Genomic DNA, 16,993 nt, shown 5'->3' on the forward strand with positions numbered 1-16,993 from the left:
CTGGATAACTTTTTTGAAATTTTAGAAATTATTTAGAAATAATTTCAAACTTACAGAGAAGTTGCCAGAATTAGGAGAGTAAAAAGAATACTTGTGTGCCATTTATCCAGATTCATCTATTGTTAATATTTTTCCCCATTTGCTTTATAATCCGCTCCTTCCTCTCCCTCCTCACCTCCCAATCTCATCTTCTCTATCTAGTTACCTAGCTAAGATTTTATTTTCTGAGCCATTTGAGAGTAAGTTACACATAATCTAGCCCTTTACCTCTAAACACTTCAGTGTGTATTTCCTAAAAATAAGGATATTCTCTTACATAACCAGAGTGCAGTTATCCACCTCAGTAAATTTAACTACTTTTAACTACTCTCCATATTCCAATTTTGTCAACTGACCCAACAATTTTCCTTTATAGCATTTCCCCTCTACAGTACAGGAGTAGTCTCAGGTCCATTCTAGCATTCAGTTATCACGTCTTCTTTATTTCCTTTCATCTGGAACATGCTCACCGCCTTTGTCTTTTATGACGCTGACGTTTTTGGAGAATACAGCTCTCCCCTCCTTCTAAATAGAATCTTCATTTAAAGTTTCTCTGAGGGGCCGGACCGGTGGCACAGCGGTTAAGTGCGCACGTTCCACTTCGGCGGCCCGGGGTTTGCGGGTTTGGATCCCAGGTGCGGACATGGCACCATTTGGCAAGCCATGCTGTGGTAGGTGTTCCACGTATAAGGTAGAGGAAGATGGTCATGGATGTTAGCTCAAGGCCAGTCTTCCTCAGCAAAAAGAGGAGGATTGGCAGCAGATGTTAGCTCAGGGCTAATCTTCCTCAAAAATAAATAAATAAAAATAAACTTTCTCAGATGTTTCCTCGTGATTGATTCAGGTTAGACTACTACAGAAGGGACATGGTGTCCTTGTCAGGTCATTTATATCTGGAGGCACAGATATTCATCTGGCCCCACTGGTGATATTAACTTTGATCGCCTGGCTAAGGTCTGGTCTGATTTCTCCACTGCACAGTCTTACAATTAATAAGGAGTCTGTGGTGAGACAGTATAAGACCAGGTAAATATGCTCCTCACCCAAATTTGCTCTGGATTCAGCACTATGATGAGAGCCGCCTGACTCGATCTTGACTGTGAGAGCTCAAAACTGATTTTCCAGCTCCAAGACTCCTCTGCTTTCACCAGTGCACCTTTGGCATCCTACTGGAAGTAAAAGCCCTCCTACCCGCACTTATATACCGAGTTAGTTACCGTCAGTCTGGACTCAAGGACTCCTAGCATTCAAAATGGCCTATAATATATTACCGCCCTTAATTATTTTTAAGCTCAAATTGTCCCATATTTGGCCAAGGCAACTTTTAAATTTCTCCCTATTTACCCCACTCTGAGCATATTCTAATACCTAGAACTTGCTTATTGCGAGAATTGTTTTGCCAAGGAATCTTACAAGGTTAAGGCATATTTAAACTTTAGCAATAAGATTAAATTCTTTTTCTGATTCCCCTAATGAAAACTGATGTATGCAACCACTGACCTACATACTTAACAGACCAATGTACATTACAGAACAAACTTTATTCAAATGAGAATATTAAGGGTCTGCCTGATTGGCTGCCACCTGAGGCTACGTTTCACTATTAATTCTTAGCTGTTTACTCATTGATCTAAATACTTGGAGGGGGACCTAAAGGATGGTTGGATTTATATCAGAATAATAGACCTCTAAACTTTAACAGTCTCTTTAAATAGTTTTTTTTTTTTTAATTAAGGGAGAGAGAGAGCTATCTACAGTGAAAACTGGTGAAAATGTGCACCCAATCTGAAAATAAAGCACTGGCAAAATTACGAAGCTGAGAAACAGCTGGAGACAATAGAACGAATCAATTGTAACAGAATTTTGGTTGGTCATAACAGAAACTTGAGGAACTCAGTACAATTCACAGAGACAGGAGCTTCTGAGAACCTTATAGATTTGCAGCCGTAGAGGAGTGAATTGACCCTGGGTAAAAACAAGGTTGCACCGTTGAGATATACCTGTGCAAGATCCAAAAGGCAGAGGTCATTTTCCTGCCCCTTTCTGAACTTTTCTGCTGTCAAACAAGGGTGAGGAAGCTGAGGCTGTTTCAACAGCAGTGGTCCAGAGTTCATTTTCCAGCTCCCTGCATATAAAAAGCAGTGGCAGCAGAAATTTCTCGATTCCAGATTCCCAATACCTGGATCACAGCTACTGCAAAGTACTGTGCACTCTTAGTTCTAGAATCATAAGCCACAGAATACGAGCACCTCCCCTAGTGGGTCAGTTCTGGATGAGACTGAGGGGCACTCTGAGAGGCCCCACCTAAAACAGTCCTTCAGCCCCTCATTCCCTTCTTAAACTCTTCTGACAAACTACCTACAGCAGTTTCTGCTTCCTGCACTGAAACCTGATGGAGTGAGACAGATAAGGAGAAAATAAACAAACAGGATAATACTGACTGTGATCATATCTGAGAGGAAATAAACAGGATGCGTAATAGAAAAAGAGAAAGGCTGCTTTGAAGATGGAACCGGGGGAAGCTGCACTTGGAACCTGATCTTTAAAGTGAGGATGGAAAGATGAGGAGGAGCTGATGACGTGAAGGCCTGGTGAAGTCGGCCAGGCTGGGGAAACACCCATGCAAGAATACCACAGTGGAGAAGAACTGGGCATGTTCAAAAACCTAACAGAAGCTAGGGTGGCTACAGCAGAGGAACGAAGAGGAGAGGACAGGAGAGATGAGCTGGAGGAAGAAAGCAAAAGCCAGACTATGGAGAACACAGAAAGGAGTGTGGATTTTCTTCTAAATGTTAGGGGGCCGACCCCTTGGCCAAGTGGTTAAGTTCGCGCACTCCACTTCGGCAGCCCAGGGTTTTGCCGGTTCGGATCCTGGGCAGGGACATGGCACCGCTCATCAAGACAATGCTGAGGCGGCATCCCACACGCCACAACTAGAAGGACCCAGAATTAAAAATATACAACTATGTAATGGGGGGCTTTAGGGAGAAAAAGGAAAAAAAATAAAATCTGAAAATGTTATGGAAAGACACTTAAAAGTTGTAAGCAAGGGAGTAACATGTGTTAATGTTTGTAAAGGAGCTCTTGGGCTGCAGAGTGGCAGGTGGACTGCAGAAGGCAGAGAGGAAGACGGCAGAGCAGTTAGGATGCTCTCCCAGAGGTGCAGGCATGAGAAGACGGTGGCACGGACTAGGGGGACCGTGGAGATGGAGAGAATATGCACGAAGGAGCCATGTTTTGGAAGTAGACTCAACAAGACTAGCTGATGACAGAGATGTGGGAGCAAAGAAGGGTAAATTGAGGGGAACAGGAAGGGAAAATCAAGTGTGAGGCATGGTGGCTGAGCAATATTGTTTTATTAATATTTTGGGGGGCCAGCCCGGTGGTGCAGCGGTTAAGTGCACACATTCTGCTTTAGCAGCCTGGGGTTCACTGGTTCACCGGTTCGGATCCCGGGTGTGGACATGGCACCGCTCATCAAGCCATGCTGTGGTAGGCGTCCCACATATAAAATAGAGGAAGATGGGCATGGATGTTAGCTCAGGGCCAGTTTTCCTCAACAAAAGGAGGAGGATTGGCAGCAGTTAGCTCAGGGCTAATCTTCCTCAAAAAAAATATTTTTTTTAATTATTTTATTGAGGTCATATTGGTTTCTAATGTGTAATTTCAGGTGTACATTATTATTTATCAGTTTCTGTATAGACTGCAGCTTGCTCACTCCCAATAGTCTAGTTTTTATCCATCACCATAGATATGTGCCCTTTACCCATTTCACCCACACCCAAACCCCCTTCCCCTCTGGTAACTACTAACCTGTTCTCCTTATCCAGATGTTTGTTTATCTTCCACATGTGAGTGAAATAATATGATATTTGTCTTTGTCTGGCTTATTTCACTTAACATAATACCCTCAAGGTCCATCCATGTTGTCACAAATGGCAAGATTTCATCTCTTTTTATGGCTGAATAGTGTTCTACTGTATATATATATATACCACATCTTCTTTATCCATTCATCAGCCATTGGGCACTTGGCACTTGGGTTGCTTCCACATCTTGGCTATTGTGAATAACGGTACAATGAACATAGGGGTGCATAAATCTCTTTGTATTGTTGATTTCATGTTCTTTGGATAAATACCCAGTAGTGGGATAGCTGGATCATATGGTAGTTCTATTTTTAATTTTTTGAGATATCTCCACACTGTTTTCCACAGTGGCTACACCAGTTTGCATTCCCCCCAGCAGTGTATGAGGGTTCCCTTTTCTCCATATCCTCTCCAACATTTGTTAATTTTTTTCTTGTTAATTATAGCCATTCTAACAGGTGTAATGTAATATCTCATTATAGTTCTGATTTGCATTTCCCTAATAATTAGTGATGTTAAACATCTTTTCATGTGCCTGTTGGCCATCTGTAAATCTCCTTTGGAAAAATCTCTGTTCACATCCGCTGCCCATTTTTTGATCGGGCTGTTTTCTTGTTGTTGAGTTGTATGAGTTCTTTATATATTTTGGAAATCAACCCCTTGTTGGATATATGATTTTCTCCCAGTTGGTGGGTTGTCTTATCATTTTGTTCATGGTTTCCTTTGCCTGAGCAATGTTGTTTTAAATTGTTCCCCCAAAGCCTTATGTTTGCTCCTGAAATAATTACAGAAAGGACAACTGTCTCCAAATTGCCACAACTGAAATGAGATGCTTTGCGATCTGTAACAAAGAGACAGGAGTTCATTTAAGCATATCACACGTCCCGTGGTCTTAAAATGTACTGGCCTAATCTATTGCCATGTGAAACCTGCTCCCCCAGGCATGCAGACCGGCAGTTCTGACATGGACAGGGCTTATGTACATCAAACGGGGGGCTCTTGTCTAAGTTGAAATATAACCCCCTCCTCCATAAACTACTAACCAGTAAGTCTTTAGAAGAAAAAAAATGATTCTTTCTAAGCTAGTAGCTTTAGTTTTAAATTTCTAATATACTTAGTGGTATGATTAGATTTGTGGAGCCTCACCCTTTAGTAAAGTCATGTCTACTATTTATGAAATCAGACTAGGTTTGCTTTGTCTGATGAAAGACAATTCCAAGAATCTCAGTGTTTTCTATTTTGAAAAGTTGTGAGAAATACCACATACACCCGTTATTATTACTGAATAGGCAAACTGTGAGAAATGTGAACACCTCAGGCTTCTAAAAGCATGAAGTGTCTCAATAAATGATAATCATCCTCATTCTGTGAATGCTCCCCATCCACCCCACCTACACTGCATACATTATCTCATTTAGCCCCACTGTTAGGAGTGAGGAAATGATGGTTCCCAGGGCCTTCTGCCCTTTGACGTGAGCCAGTTCTCCAAAATGACATCTACCACTGTTTGCATTTAAAAATAAAACAAAAACAAAGCCTTCTTTCCCAAAACTAAATCTTAAAATTAACATCAGCAAATGAATATTTAATATCAAGATGTTCAATATGGCTAGTTGCAGTATTTGATACAATCTTACTGTGATTTCTTTCCTGCTCTGTAAAACTCTACCCAGCTAAATGTGATCAAAAGGAAAATCTATACAGAGTTGCTATTCAAATTAATGGCTGCAACTAAACATTTCTAGTATAGTCCGCACTGGGTAAGGGGCCAGGAACGCATACAGCGACTCTACCAAGTGGTCATTACTGATGAGGAAACTGACTCTCACAGAGAGATTAAGTAACTTGCAAGTGGCAGAACCCAACCCGTGTCTGCTAACCTGCAAGCTCATCCACGTTCTTTCCTGCCTCCCACATGCCTGCCTAGGCACAGACAAAACAAGTCTGAAATTCAAGGGTGCCTGAAAAGAGGCCGATTTCATTTGACCCTTTGCCCTACTTGAGATTGTAGCTATGGTGACAGTCCCTTGTATTCAACTGGTAATGGCTTTGAAATGCAATTGCTTGTTCATCCTTCTATTAGGAAGCTAAACATGTTGGATAAATAGTATCTGCCTTGGGGGATAAACTAGAAAATCAGGAAAAACCATCATCTATTCACACTACACATCTGCTTGCTTGCAAATTGGACAAATTATCCATGTGGACTGGGGTATTCATGTGGGTTGAGCCTATTTTTCCAGTTAAAAAGTCAGTCAGTCATGGGGATGTAATGTACAACGTGGTGATTATAGTTAATAATACTGTATTGCATATTTGAAAGTTGCTAAGAGAGTATATCTTAAAAGTTCTCATCTCAATAAAAAAGATTTGTAACTATGTATGGTGACAGATGTTAACTAGACAATGTGACAATCATTTTGCCATATATACAAATATCGAATCATTATTTTGTACATCTAAAACTAACAAATGTTGTATGTCAATTATATTTCAATTTTAAAAATTAAATTGTGATCATTTGCACAATTCTGTAAATTTACTAACAATCATTGAATTGTACACTTGAAAGGAGTAAATTTTATGGTATGTAAATTACACCCCAATAAAGCTGGTTTTTTGGGGTTTTTTCACGTGTACTGAGATGATGCTAATAGATTATGGTGGTAAATTCTTCTTCCTGGTTGAGAGGACAAAAATATCACATTGTTAGAAATCACTAAAGAGAGTTCCTTTGCTGGTTTCTATGGAAAAGAAGGACCACCCTTTCCTTCTGGAACAACCGGGTACCTACATCCCATCCATGTTGGGTGTTGTAGCAAGTACGCCAAAGGAGGAATATTTCTCCTCTGAGATGAAGAATCACCAAGTGAGGGAACAGCATATAAAAAGCTGGGAAGTGAGAAAGGACTGACCTTTTGGGACCTTTTGGAAGGGAAACTCCAAGCACTTCAGCATGGCTGATGCTAAAGGTCATGTAAGATTCCAAACTTCTGGGAACCACCCCAGACCTACTAAGAATGGCTCATGGTGGGCCCTAGGAACATGCATCTTAAGCAGTCACCCACTCCCCTAACCAGGGGATCTGTGCACATTAAGTGTGAGAACGCTTGAGCTAGATCCTAAGTAAGGCCGTAAATGCCATGCTAACGTGTTTGCAAACTACCTCAAAGGCAGTGAGAAGCTGTGACAGATTTTAAGCAGCAAGGTGAAAATGGACTTGAACTTTAGAAAGAGCAGTCTGGCATGGCACATTGCTCTGGGATAGAGCAAGAACCCTCAAGCCCCCTCCAGGGCCCAGGAGTGCACATACATTGTCACCTCCTCTACCTTTTAACCTCTTACACTAAGGCACTCAACACAAACATACCTTTTACAGGTCATAGTCACCTATTAACATCCAGCTACTAAATGAAAACCCTGTAAGAAGGTTATGACATTCACCAGAGTCAAAGAGGGAACCATCCCACAGAGCAAAACGTTTGGAGAGGCCAGAAGTGACTATACATACCACCTATGTGTTGGCAGGCAAAGGCCGTTTTCAAAATATTGCTGACATTGCCCTCCCCTTGCTGACCGATACTAACAGTGCTTTGCTTAAACAGATGGCCATTTGGGCGCATGTTCACCACTCTCTTTTGTGGTAAGTGGTTTCCCATCTCCCCTGAGGGAGGGAAAGGTGTGGGGACTGTAAATTTGCAGAACTGAGCCAGCTGGAGGCTGGGATTAGCCTGAGAGGTGCTTCTATCCTAAAGAAATCCAACGGCAGAAGAGGAGTTGTGCAAGACTCTCCATGGGCCAAGCTTTGAGTGAGGCCAGCTCCTTACACCCTTGGGAAACCAATGTCAAACAGTCTTAATAACCATAGTGCAACCTTGATGATAATAGTGCTAAGAGTCAACATTTGCACCCCATACGCTAAGACTTTATAGGCTTTAATCCTCAACAATAACCCTCTGAAGTAGATTCGATTATCTCTATTTTACAGACGAAGAAACTGAAGCTTAAAGAGATTAACTTATCCAAGGTTGTATGTGGAGGAGCAAGGATTCAAACCCGTGTCCATCTAACTCCAGAACTTGTACCATACAACTTCATGGGATGCATCAAATAGATATCCATTTCTTCCTAGTTTTTGATACCTATATGAGTATTAAGGAAATAAGCAAACTTAATGCACAAGGTTTAGAACACATTATGAACAAATTTATGTATAGCCCTTGAAATCACCTAGTACAGGGGTCAGCAAGCTTTTTCTGTAAAGAATCAATAAATATTTAGGCCATGTTGGCCACCCGGTCTGTGTCCCGACTAATCACCTCTGCCATTGCAGTGTGAGAGCAGCCATAGGCAAAGCCTAAATGAATGGGCACAACTGTGTACCACTAAAACTGTATCTACAAAAACAGGCAGGAGGGGGGCAGGATAAATTTCTCCTTCTGGTGAAACTTGCCACCCTCTGACCTCGTGGAAAAGATACTGAATGTACAGGTAGAGCACTTGGCTTCTAACTCAGATTCTGTGCCTAAGTTGAGAAAAGTGACCTTGGATAGATCACTTCCTGTCTGTTTGTAGGACGTGCGCACGTTCAGAATTTTCTTCTCCATTGACTGCAGAAATAAGGTAAAACCATATTTGAACTCACTAAAACATGTGCTGCAGATTCTTCATCAAATCCATAAATATAATGAACAGTGGCGGCCATATCTTAAGGTAAAAACATAAAGGGAAAAGAGAACTAGCATTTTCAGAGTACTTCTATGTGCCAGGTGCTTGTAAAGTGGGCTCTTATTTCATCCTTATCGCCAGCCTTATGGGGTAGGTATCATTATTCCCATTTCATAAATGAAGATCATCAGATAAGTTAAAATAACGTGCCCAAGGTCACACAGCAAATGGGAAGACAGGATCTGAACCCAAGCTGGCTGCTCCTCCGAAGCTCGTACTACTCTGCGCCAGGGGTAGCTGTTCTCGGCCAAAGAGCACCTGTTGCATGATTTTGCACAGATGATGACCTACGAGTGCTTCTGGGAGAGGGTTCTGGAGTCGGGCTTCATCCCCTCTCTTCGGGTCTCTCCCACTGTGTCATCTGCCTTGCTCACCTCCTCTCCAAAAGATCAGACTCCATTCGGCCTGAAAAAATGATGTGAGAATCTGAGATCTGTTTTCTTTAGTCTGAGTGAAATGACTGCGACTCATGTGTTGAAGAAAGACCAAGAACCCTAGAACTCTGGGGAAAAGTGGTCTAAGGAAGCAAAGATGGAGAAAGGAGGACCGAGGAGACGGTCCCAGAAACCCTGACTGCTCCTGCTGACCACACCAGAGTGGAGGGTCAAGTTCTGTATCTCAGAACTCAGCCAAGGGTAGGAGTCTACGTGGTGAAACAGAAGCCGATGGAATTACTCAAAGGCGTCTGACTAGTCTGTCTCTTTCACCACTGCATCGCAGTTCACAGTCATCAGTTTAAAACTGTACTTTGGAAATGGGGTTGGGAAACGAGAAAGCGAAACCAAGAAATGGGATCATCATTACTTCCTTTATCAAAAAAAAAAGAAAAAGAAAAACATTCTCCAGATAAGGGAGGATACGTGTCTCCCTACTGCCAAAAAAGAAAACAAAAAAGAGCAAACCCAAACTCCTTAGCTGAGCATTCAAGTCCTATCAAAATCGGCTGGAGCACACACAGCACTGCTCTCCTGCCTCAGGCACAGAGCTCCCGCTTACTCTCTGCTTCAGCACAACGGCCTCCATCGCTCGTCATGCACGCCTGAGCGTGTTCCCCCTGCTACTCTGTCTGCCTGCAAGCATGAAGCAGCGATCTGCTCCTTCGCTGCCTGCTGAAATTTCACCCCGCAATGTCCAGATCCAATGTCGCCTTCTCCATCACAGATGTCAAAGCTGAGAAGAACTTCAGAAATAGATCACCAATGTCAATTCCTTCATGCTTCCTATGAGGAAACTAAAGCCCAAAAGGGTTAAAAGACTTGCTCTAAGTCACACAGCTGGGCAGACAAAACTCAGTCTGGACATCAAGTCGGCTGACGCGGGGGCGGGAGCATGCCCTGACCGTGATGCCGTGGGTGACTGCCCCCTTGAAAGCTCTCTCCTCCCAGCTGCTCCAGGCCTGCTTACACTCTCCCTGAACTCCCTACACTCCGGGTCAGAGCTGTCTGTGTGTCTAAAACCAGACCTGACCCATCATGTTATCCCCATACTTAGCCACCTCTGCACACAGTGGGCCTTCAGTGGGCTGTAACAGTCATTCAACAAACAGAACAAAACACCAGAAAACCACCTGCCTCCCCACCTCCAGTCTGGGCTCCCTCGGATCAGACTTTGCACTGGCAGTGAGAGCCACCTGCAGCGATGATCTCTGCTCCCCTCTCCTCAGCTTCAGTCCTTCAATACACACCATAACAGCCACGATCCGGCATGAAAGATTCGGAACAGCCTTCCTACCCTGCCAGCCTCATTTGCTGGCACCCAGAGCACCACAAGCTCTCCCTCACCTCCTACCTTATGCCTGCTAGTCCCCTCCATGGGATACACTTCAAGAGCTCCCCTCGTACCCAATTCTCTTTTATAAGGCTAACCCTTACTCATCTTGCAAGACGCAGAATTTCTAAGAAATCAACTCCTCCAGGAAGCCATCCCTGACTACCCAGCCCCCTGGATGAGGTGCCCTCCTCTGTGCTCCTGAAGCCTCCTGCAATCCCTCCTCCATGGTTCTCAGCATAGATATTGCCTCTATTTGTCTACACCCCTGCCCCCATCCCCCACTAGACCACTACTTACGACAAGAGCTATGTCTGCCGCTCTAGCACCTGGCACAACATTCAACATGTTAAATTAGACTGAATAATTCTTCTCGCTTACTAGCTACAATCAGACCCAACAACCATATATAATGCATTATTTCACTAAAATATTTTAAATGATGTAGACCCTGTGTATATTTCAGCATAATATCAGCAATACCAATGGGACATGTCCACAGATCTCAGCAAGAAAGCATTTACTACATACCCAGAGTCTTCGAACAAAAAGATTAGGATGCATAATGGCATTATGAACTGCCAGGCACTCAAAATTTGAGGAGTCCCTTTGGGGAAGGGACCTAACCAATGCGGCCAACTGGCCAGAGTATCTCTAGGTGCACAACCAATGTCCGTTAAGCACAGAGGTGGGAAAAGAGAGTTCTGATGCAGTCAGGAACCAAAGGGAGGTTTGACAAAGGCAAGCTCTCCCCAGGAGACCTCACAAGTGCCCAGGAGAGTCTCCAGGTACTCATTTTCTGGGAAGTGAGCACACAGTGGCTTCAGGAGACCGCCCCGCTGAGATGGCCACTGGGGCACCCAAGACTGGAAGCGGGGGAGCTGTCAGCAGGCAGCTGGATGGAAACCATGAACCTCACAGAATTCACAGTATCAGCTTCATAGGATCAGCTCACCCTGTGGATAATTAGTAATAGCACCGTCCGCAGGGAACTACAATAAGGCGGCCAACAGCTAACACAAGGAAGAAGTGACACCTGCCTAGAGAAGCTTACCTGAGCTAGCAGACTGGAAGGGAGGTGGGGGTAGCTGGGTGCGGGGGGAGGGGAGGAGAAAATGCGAGCACATTTCACTGAAAAAGCAGCACTCCCATTATGGATGGGATTCAAGAGATTCAAGATTGAACATTTCAGGAAAAGCACCTGTTCGTTACCTGAGCAGTTGAGCTGACGGTCAATGATGCTAGTCCTTCCTCTCACTCACTGCATAACCAACTGACACACACCCTGTCCTAACCTTGCCCAGATTCACCCACTCATAAACAAATGGCCATGCTCCCTCAGTAAGAAAAGTCACAGTGAGCCTCAGGCGTTCATGTCTTCTCCGTGAAGACACCCTCCTCCACATCCACATGAAGGGGGCGGGGTTGAGCCCTGTGGGGACTCAGAATCCTCCCTCACCCCCATACCACTGACCCTCAAACTGGGGAACAGGCCCCCGGGCCAATTCCTCCTCCACATCCTCAGTGAGAAGTCCCTCACATCTGGCCTCTTTTCTCCAAGCCCACAGCCTCTGCTCTACTTCAGTCCTCATCACCTCCCACACGAACGGTTACAACAGCCTCTTGCCCTCCCTGCTGCCAGCTCCACAATCGGGCTGCATCAACTTCACCAAATTGATCCTCCCAAAATAAATAATCTGATCACACTTGCCCAGTTAAAAAACCTTCCAGATCCCCATTTTTTAGGAAATATAACCCTAAGTCCTTAGCAAGACATTCCAGACACTGCACCACGTGATCCCAGCTAGCCTCTGCAGTCTCAGCCCTCAGGGCTCTCCTCCCAAGGCTGGGTGCCCTGCTGAACCCAAGGTGTGCTCTCACTCCCAACCATCTCAGCGTCCACCCAGGCCTGTGCCTTATTCCACTTGCTCCGCCCAACGCAATCCTGCTCACCCAAGACCCAGTTCAAATATCATCTCCTCCTCACCACCTTCACTTTTTTTTTTTTAGAAATTTTTTTTTTTTTTAAGATTTTATTTTTTTCCTTTTTTTCTCCCCAAAGCCCCCTGGTACATAGTTGTATATTCTTTGTTGTGGGTCCTTCTAGTTGTGGCATGTGGGACGCTGCCTCAGCGTGGTTTGATGAGCAGTGCCATGTCCGCGCCCAGGATTCGAACCAACGAAACACTGGGCCGCCTGCAGCGGAGCGCGCAAACTTAACCACTCGGCCACGGGGCCAGCCCCATCACCACCTTCACTTTTGCTTTGAGTGTGACACCCTTTCACTTCCCTAGAATATCAAATAGTGGCCACAAAGGCCATCAACCTTATATTTAAGTGTTTGAACGCTTCCCAGTTGAAATAAGCTATTTTAGTTTCAGTCACCCAGTGAAGTTCACTTATAGATAGAGCCCTTCGACCCATTCAAAGTGAGGGACTTGCTACAAATAAGTCAAGGGTACCTAGTCTACAACGCACACTACTTCTGACTTGCTTACTCTGCCTTGAGCTCTTTTCTAGAGTTCTTATACACATGTCATATCTCCCTACCCAGACAGAGAGCCTAGAGTGCCAAAACTGTGTCTTCTCTTTCTAAGGCACCTTCCCAGTTTGAGCACTGGGCAAACGTGTGAAATCAATAAATGTTTGCGAAATGTCTGTGAAATTTATACAGCGTAAACAGTGCACCATTTACAGGACAAAAAGTGGACTTGGCACGAACAAAAATTTCTGTTTGTACTCTGTTCATCTCCTAGGACCAGGATAGTACCTAACATGTAATAGGAGCCTAATGGCTACTGACTGTAAAAAATAAATTAAAGCTATGGCAAAAACTGAGAAATCATTAAGCAACATCTATTCTGCAGTCATTCATTCACTCAACAAATATCTATTTACCAAGCATCCATGTGCCAGGATCTCTGCGGCTCTGAAACCTAACTTCCTCCCCAGAGCTGAAACCCTCCTTCCCCAGCTAATGAACTTCGGTTCATCTTGTAGGCAGTGGGCACAGCTAGGGTCGCCATGTGTCTCCATACACCCAGGACAGTCCCAATTTACACCTATTGTCCAAACATTAATTATTAATAGCATCCCCTTTCTCGCTCAACAATGCCCTGGTCTAAACAATCATACAGCACTACGACTAATCAACCTTTTTCAATAAGCAGGCTAGGGATTCAAAACTTTCACTCCACATTTACTAGCTACTCCCAGTCTTGTTTCCTCACTAATAATACAGGCATAACACTGATTAAATTAAATGGTTATACACAGAAAAGCAGCTGGGGGCAAGGCTGGGCCATCAGATTGAGACCACACTGTAGAGAGCCTTGCATGCCAGTTACATGAATCCTTAATTTAATACACAACAAGGAGCCACAAAAATTTCTGAGGAAGGGCGTGAATGTAGGGTCAGAGCACCATCGAAGTGTTAGCACCTTGATGACCGAAAAGAAGTTAAGACAGGAGGAATGAAAAACAGCGGGCTCCAGGTCATACCAAAACAGACTGCCTAAAGCTGTAAATAAAGGTTGCCACAGATAAAAATAGCAATAAATGTTATCTCATCATTTGCCTTTATGTATAGTTTAAAAGTTTCAACAATAAATAGATGTAGTCTAGCAAGCTCTAGTTCATGGGTCTGTGGTCTCGGGGCCCTTATTGCAAGGGAGAGGCTGTAAGGAAGGTTCTGGACTTGCCCTCTTGTCTGCCAGTCGTGTAAAGGAGCTGTAGTTTGGTTTTGTTTGTTTTTACTTTAAGAGCTACATTTAAAACATAGTATTCCTTGTCAAGAGTTTCCCGACATTGAAGAGACGGGCAGGGCTTCCCCCGCCTGCTCCAGATCTTCCACTATTGCATCATTTGAAACTAAGCCTCCCCCGGCAGCGACTAGTAAAATTTAAGTCAGGTAAAATGGCAGCAGCAGCAGCTGTGCGTGGGTGAAGCTGCGGCGGCCGCCGGCCTCAACTTCAAGAGCAAGAGAGCGCGTCCCTCCGGCGCTGCCGGCGCTGCAAGGAATAGTCAATAAATCAACAGGTCCCGCGCGCCCGCCCCAGGGTGCCCAGACCCCGGCGCGGAAGCCAGGAGGAAGTGGCCACTTATTTAAATACAGTTGAGGAGACAAGAGACCGGAGTCGTTCTCAAAGCGCCTTCCCTCCGTCTACCACCGACACCGGGACCTGCTTGGGAAAGGCCCGGGACCCGTGTACCGAGACGAAAGCACCAGTTCCCCGGCTGCTGTTCCGGTCCCCTAGCCCTCCGGCCCCTCGGCAGCCCCTGCCCTGCCCGCTCGGGCAGATGCCCCTGGGGCTCCTTCCATCCTCCAGCTGTCCCCCTCCTCTCCTATCATCGACCGTAAGCCTTTCGGTTCTGCCCCCAGGAAACTTCCATAGAAGGTGAGATTCCCAGGTCAAGAGACGATTCCACAAACCCCAGCGTCGGGACTTCGGGGTCAGACCTCACAAAGCCCAGGCGTCCCTGGAGAAGCTCAGAACAGCTTGGTGCTGCGGATCCTCCGCTCCCGCGCGCTCGCACCCATCCACCAGCCGACCGGACGTGGTGTCCTCCATCCCCACGACCCCACCGTGCCGGCGCCCGGAACCTCGGCAGCGCCTCTGCTCCAAACGCCGCAGAAACCTCCTCGCTCCCGCGGGGACAGACCGCCCCAGCCCGGATGCCCCGACCTGCCCCTTCCTCCGGGCGGGAGGCTCCCAGATCGGGGACCAAGGGGGCGGGACCTCGGCCGTCCCGGCCGGGCTCGCTCATCCCTCCCGGGCTCCAAGGGCAGTGCCCACACTTCCCACCGGCCAGTACCTCGTCCGCTTCCAGCTCCTCTCCGTTGCCTACGAGCGCCATGTTCCTCCTTCGGCTGCCGCCGCCCAAAATCAAGCAGGAGCTCAGAGCCGACTCCTTTTCTCGGCTCCGGGCTCAGCCCAGCGCCAGCGAGGGAGGAAAGGGGCGGCCCCGCGCTCCCGCCGGGTCCCGGGCGGGGCCAGCGCGCAGCCCGGAGAGCGCTTTCCCCGCCCCCGGCGCCCGCAGACCCGCAGAGCACCCATTTCCCGAGCGGGCGCCGGCGGCCCGCCCCGCCGAGAGCTCCGCCCCCCCGCAGGCCCCGCCCTCCCTCGCGGCTCAGACCCGAGCAGCCAACCAGGTTCCCGCAACAGTCTCCGCCCCCAGCCTGCAGCGGCCTCGGACCCATGGCGGGGGCGGGGGCCACATCGTGGGCGGAGTCACTTCGCAGACAGACTTGGCCGGTCCGGCCCACCTTCTGAGAACGTACCTGAGGGTGTCCGCTTGCTGCGCTGCGCAGAGAGCTCGCGTTCCCCTGCGGCCAAGTCTCCGCAGGGTTGACTAGGCCAAGGTCAAAGCTGCGCAATCCTTGAGGCTCGTGGAAGCGTCCACCTGGTCCTTGGGCCAATACCAGTCCCCTTCCCTCGCCAGAGGGGGCCACTGCGTCTCACAGATGATGTGGCTAGAAGGCAGCCTTGGGTCATGGTCACTGGTCACCCAAAGGACCCTGTCACGCCACCAGCCTGGACACTAGGTCAAGGGCATCATCTTCAGATACAGGGACACTGGGTTTGCTTCTATATGTGATTGAAAAGTAAGAGAAAAACCACAGGACAGACATTTATGCAACTTAGAGCTCCTCTGCCCTTCCTTCCACATCCCTGTCACGTTTATGTCCCCATAGCGTCCCACACTGACCCCTTTGGTAACCCCAAATATATGTGTATAATCCGTGCTTGAACTATAAGCTCCATGAGGGTAGGGAGGCCCTCTTCTTCAAGGTTGTATCCCCAGCACCTAGAACAGTGCCTTGCAGGTAGTAGGCGCTCAACAAATATTTGTTGGCCGAGTTTAAAAATTGATTCTTGCTTCCAACACGTAAAATAATTGAATTATCCAACTGGAAAATTAAAAGCTATATTTTTTAGGGTTGTTTTTGTTGTTGTTTTGACCAGCTTTATTTTACATACGATAAAATTCACCAAGTTTAAGTAATTCCATGACAAATGTTTACAAAACACCATTCCAATCACAGTATAGGACACCCCAAAAAGTTCCCTATGCCCCTTTGCTGTCAACTTCCTACCCCTACTCCCAGGCCTTTGGCAACCACTGATCTGCTTTCTATATTTCAATTTCAATTTCATATAAATTGAATCATAGAGCGTGTGGTCTTTTGCATCTGGCTCATAAAAGGCTATTTAATGCTCATCCAGTGATAATTATAAAAATAGCTAACATTTATTGAGTACTTGCTATATGACAGGACTATGCTGAGCCCCTTGCATATGTTGTCTCGTTTACCCTTCACAACCCAATGAAGTAGCTACTGTTATCTTACAGATAAGTAAGATAAACTTAGAGAGTTTAACCAACTTCCTTTAGTTCAGATAGCTCTTAAGCAAAGAGGGATGTTGGAATCTGAACTCCAGCAGTCTGACTCTAGGGCGTGGTGGTAACCATTGCTCTGCACTGCCTCCAGCTGCCCTCCCTTTCTTTCTTGTTTCAGTAGAGCAGCTGTCTGCACATGTCTATCACACACATTTTCAGTGAGTCACCTTTGCCTCCTTAAAACTTGC

The 16,993-nt window shown here is 46.1% G+C and overlaps 1 protein-coding gene across 16 annotated transcripts in view; it reads right to left on the minus strand.

The window, feature by feature from the left end:
* The window catches only part of TTC39B (tetratricopeptide repeat domain 39B), a 130,793-nt gene extending 115,295 nt beyond the window's left edge, over positions 1–15,498 (minus strand). For 2 of the 16 annotated variants that reach the window (XM_070495379.1, XM_070495377.1), the window contains exon 1: positions 14,863–15,094. Coding sequence is in view for 3 of the 16 variants with exons in the window: in XM_070495389.1 (XP_070351490.1) it covers positions 15,219–15,260 (42 nt within the window). In the remaining 13 variants the exon portion in view is untranslated. Of the gene's footprint in view, positions 1–14,835; positions 15,096–15,218 lie in introns of those variants that run through there. The other 14 variants (XM_070495380.1, XM_070495378.1, XM_070495398.1 and 11 more) reach the window with 12 other exon arrangements.
* Between the last annotated feature and the right edge of the window lie 1,495 nt (positions 15,499–16,993).

Source organism: Equus asinus, chromosome 23 (genome assembly GCF_041296235.1).
Source record: "Equus asinus isolate D_3611 breed Donkey chromosome 23, EquAss-T2T_v2, whole genome shotgun sequence".
Lineage (NCBI taxonomy): Eukaryota > Metazoa > Chordata > Mammalia > Perissodactyla > Equidae > Equus > Equus asinus.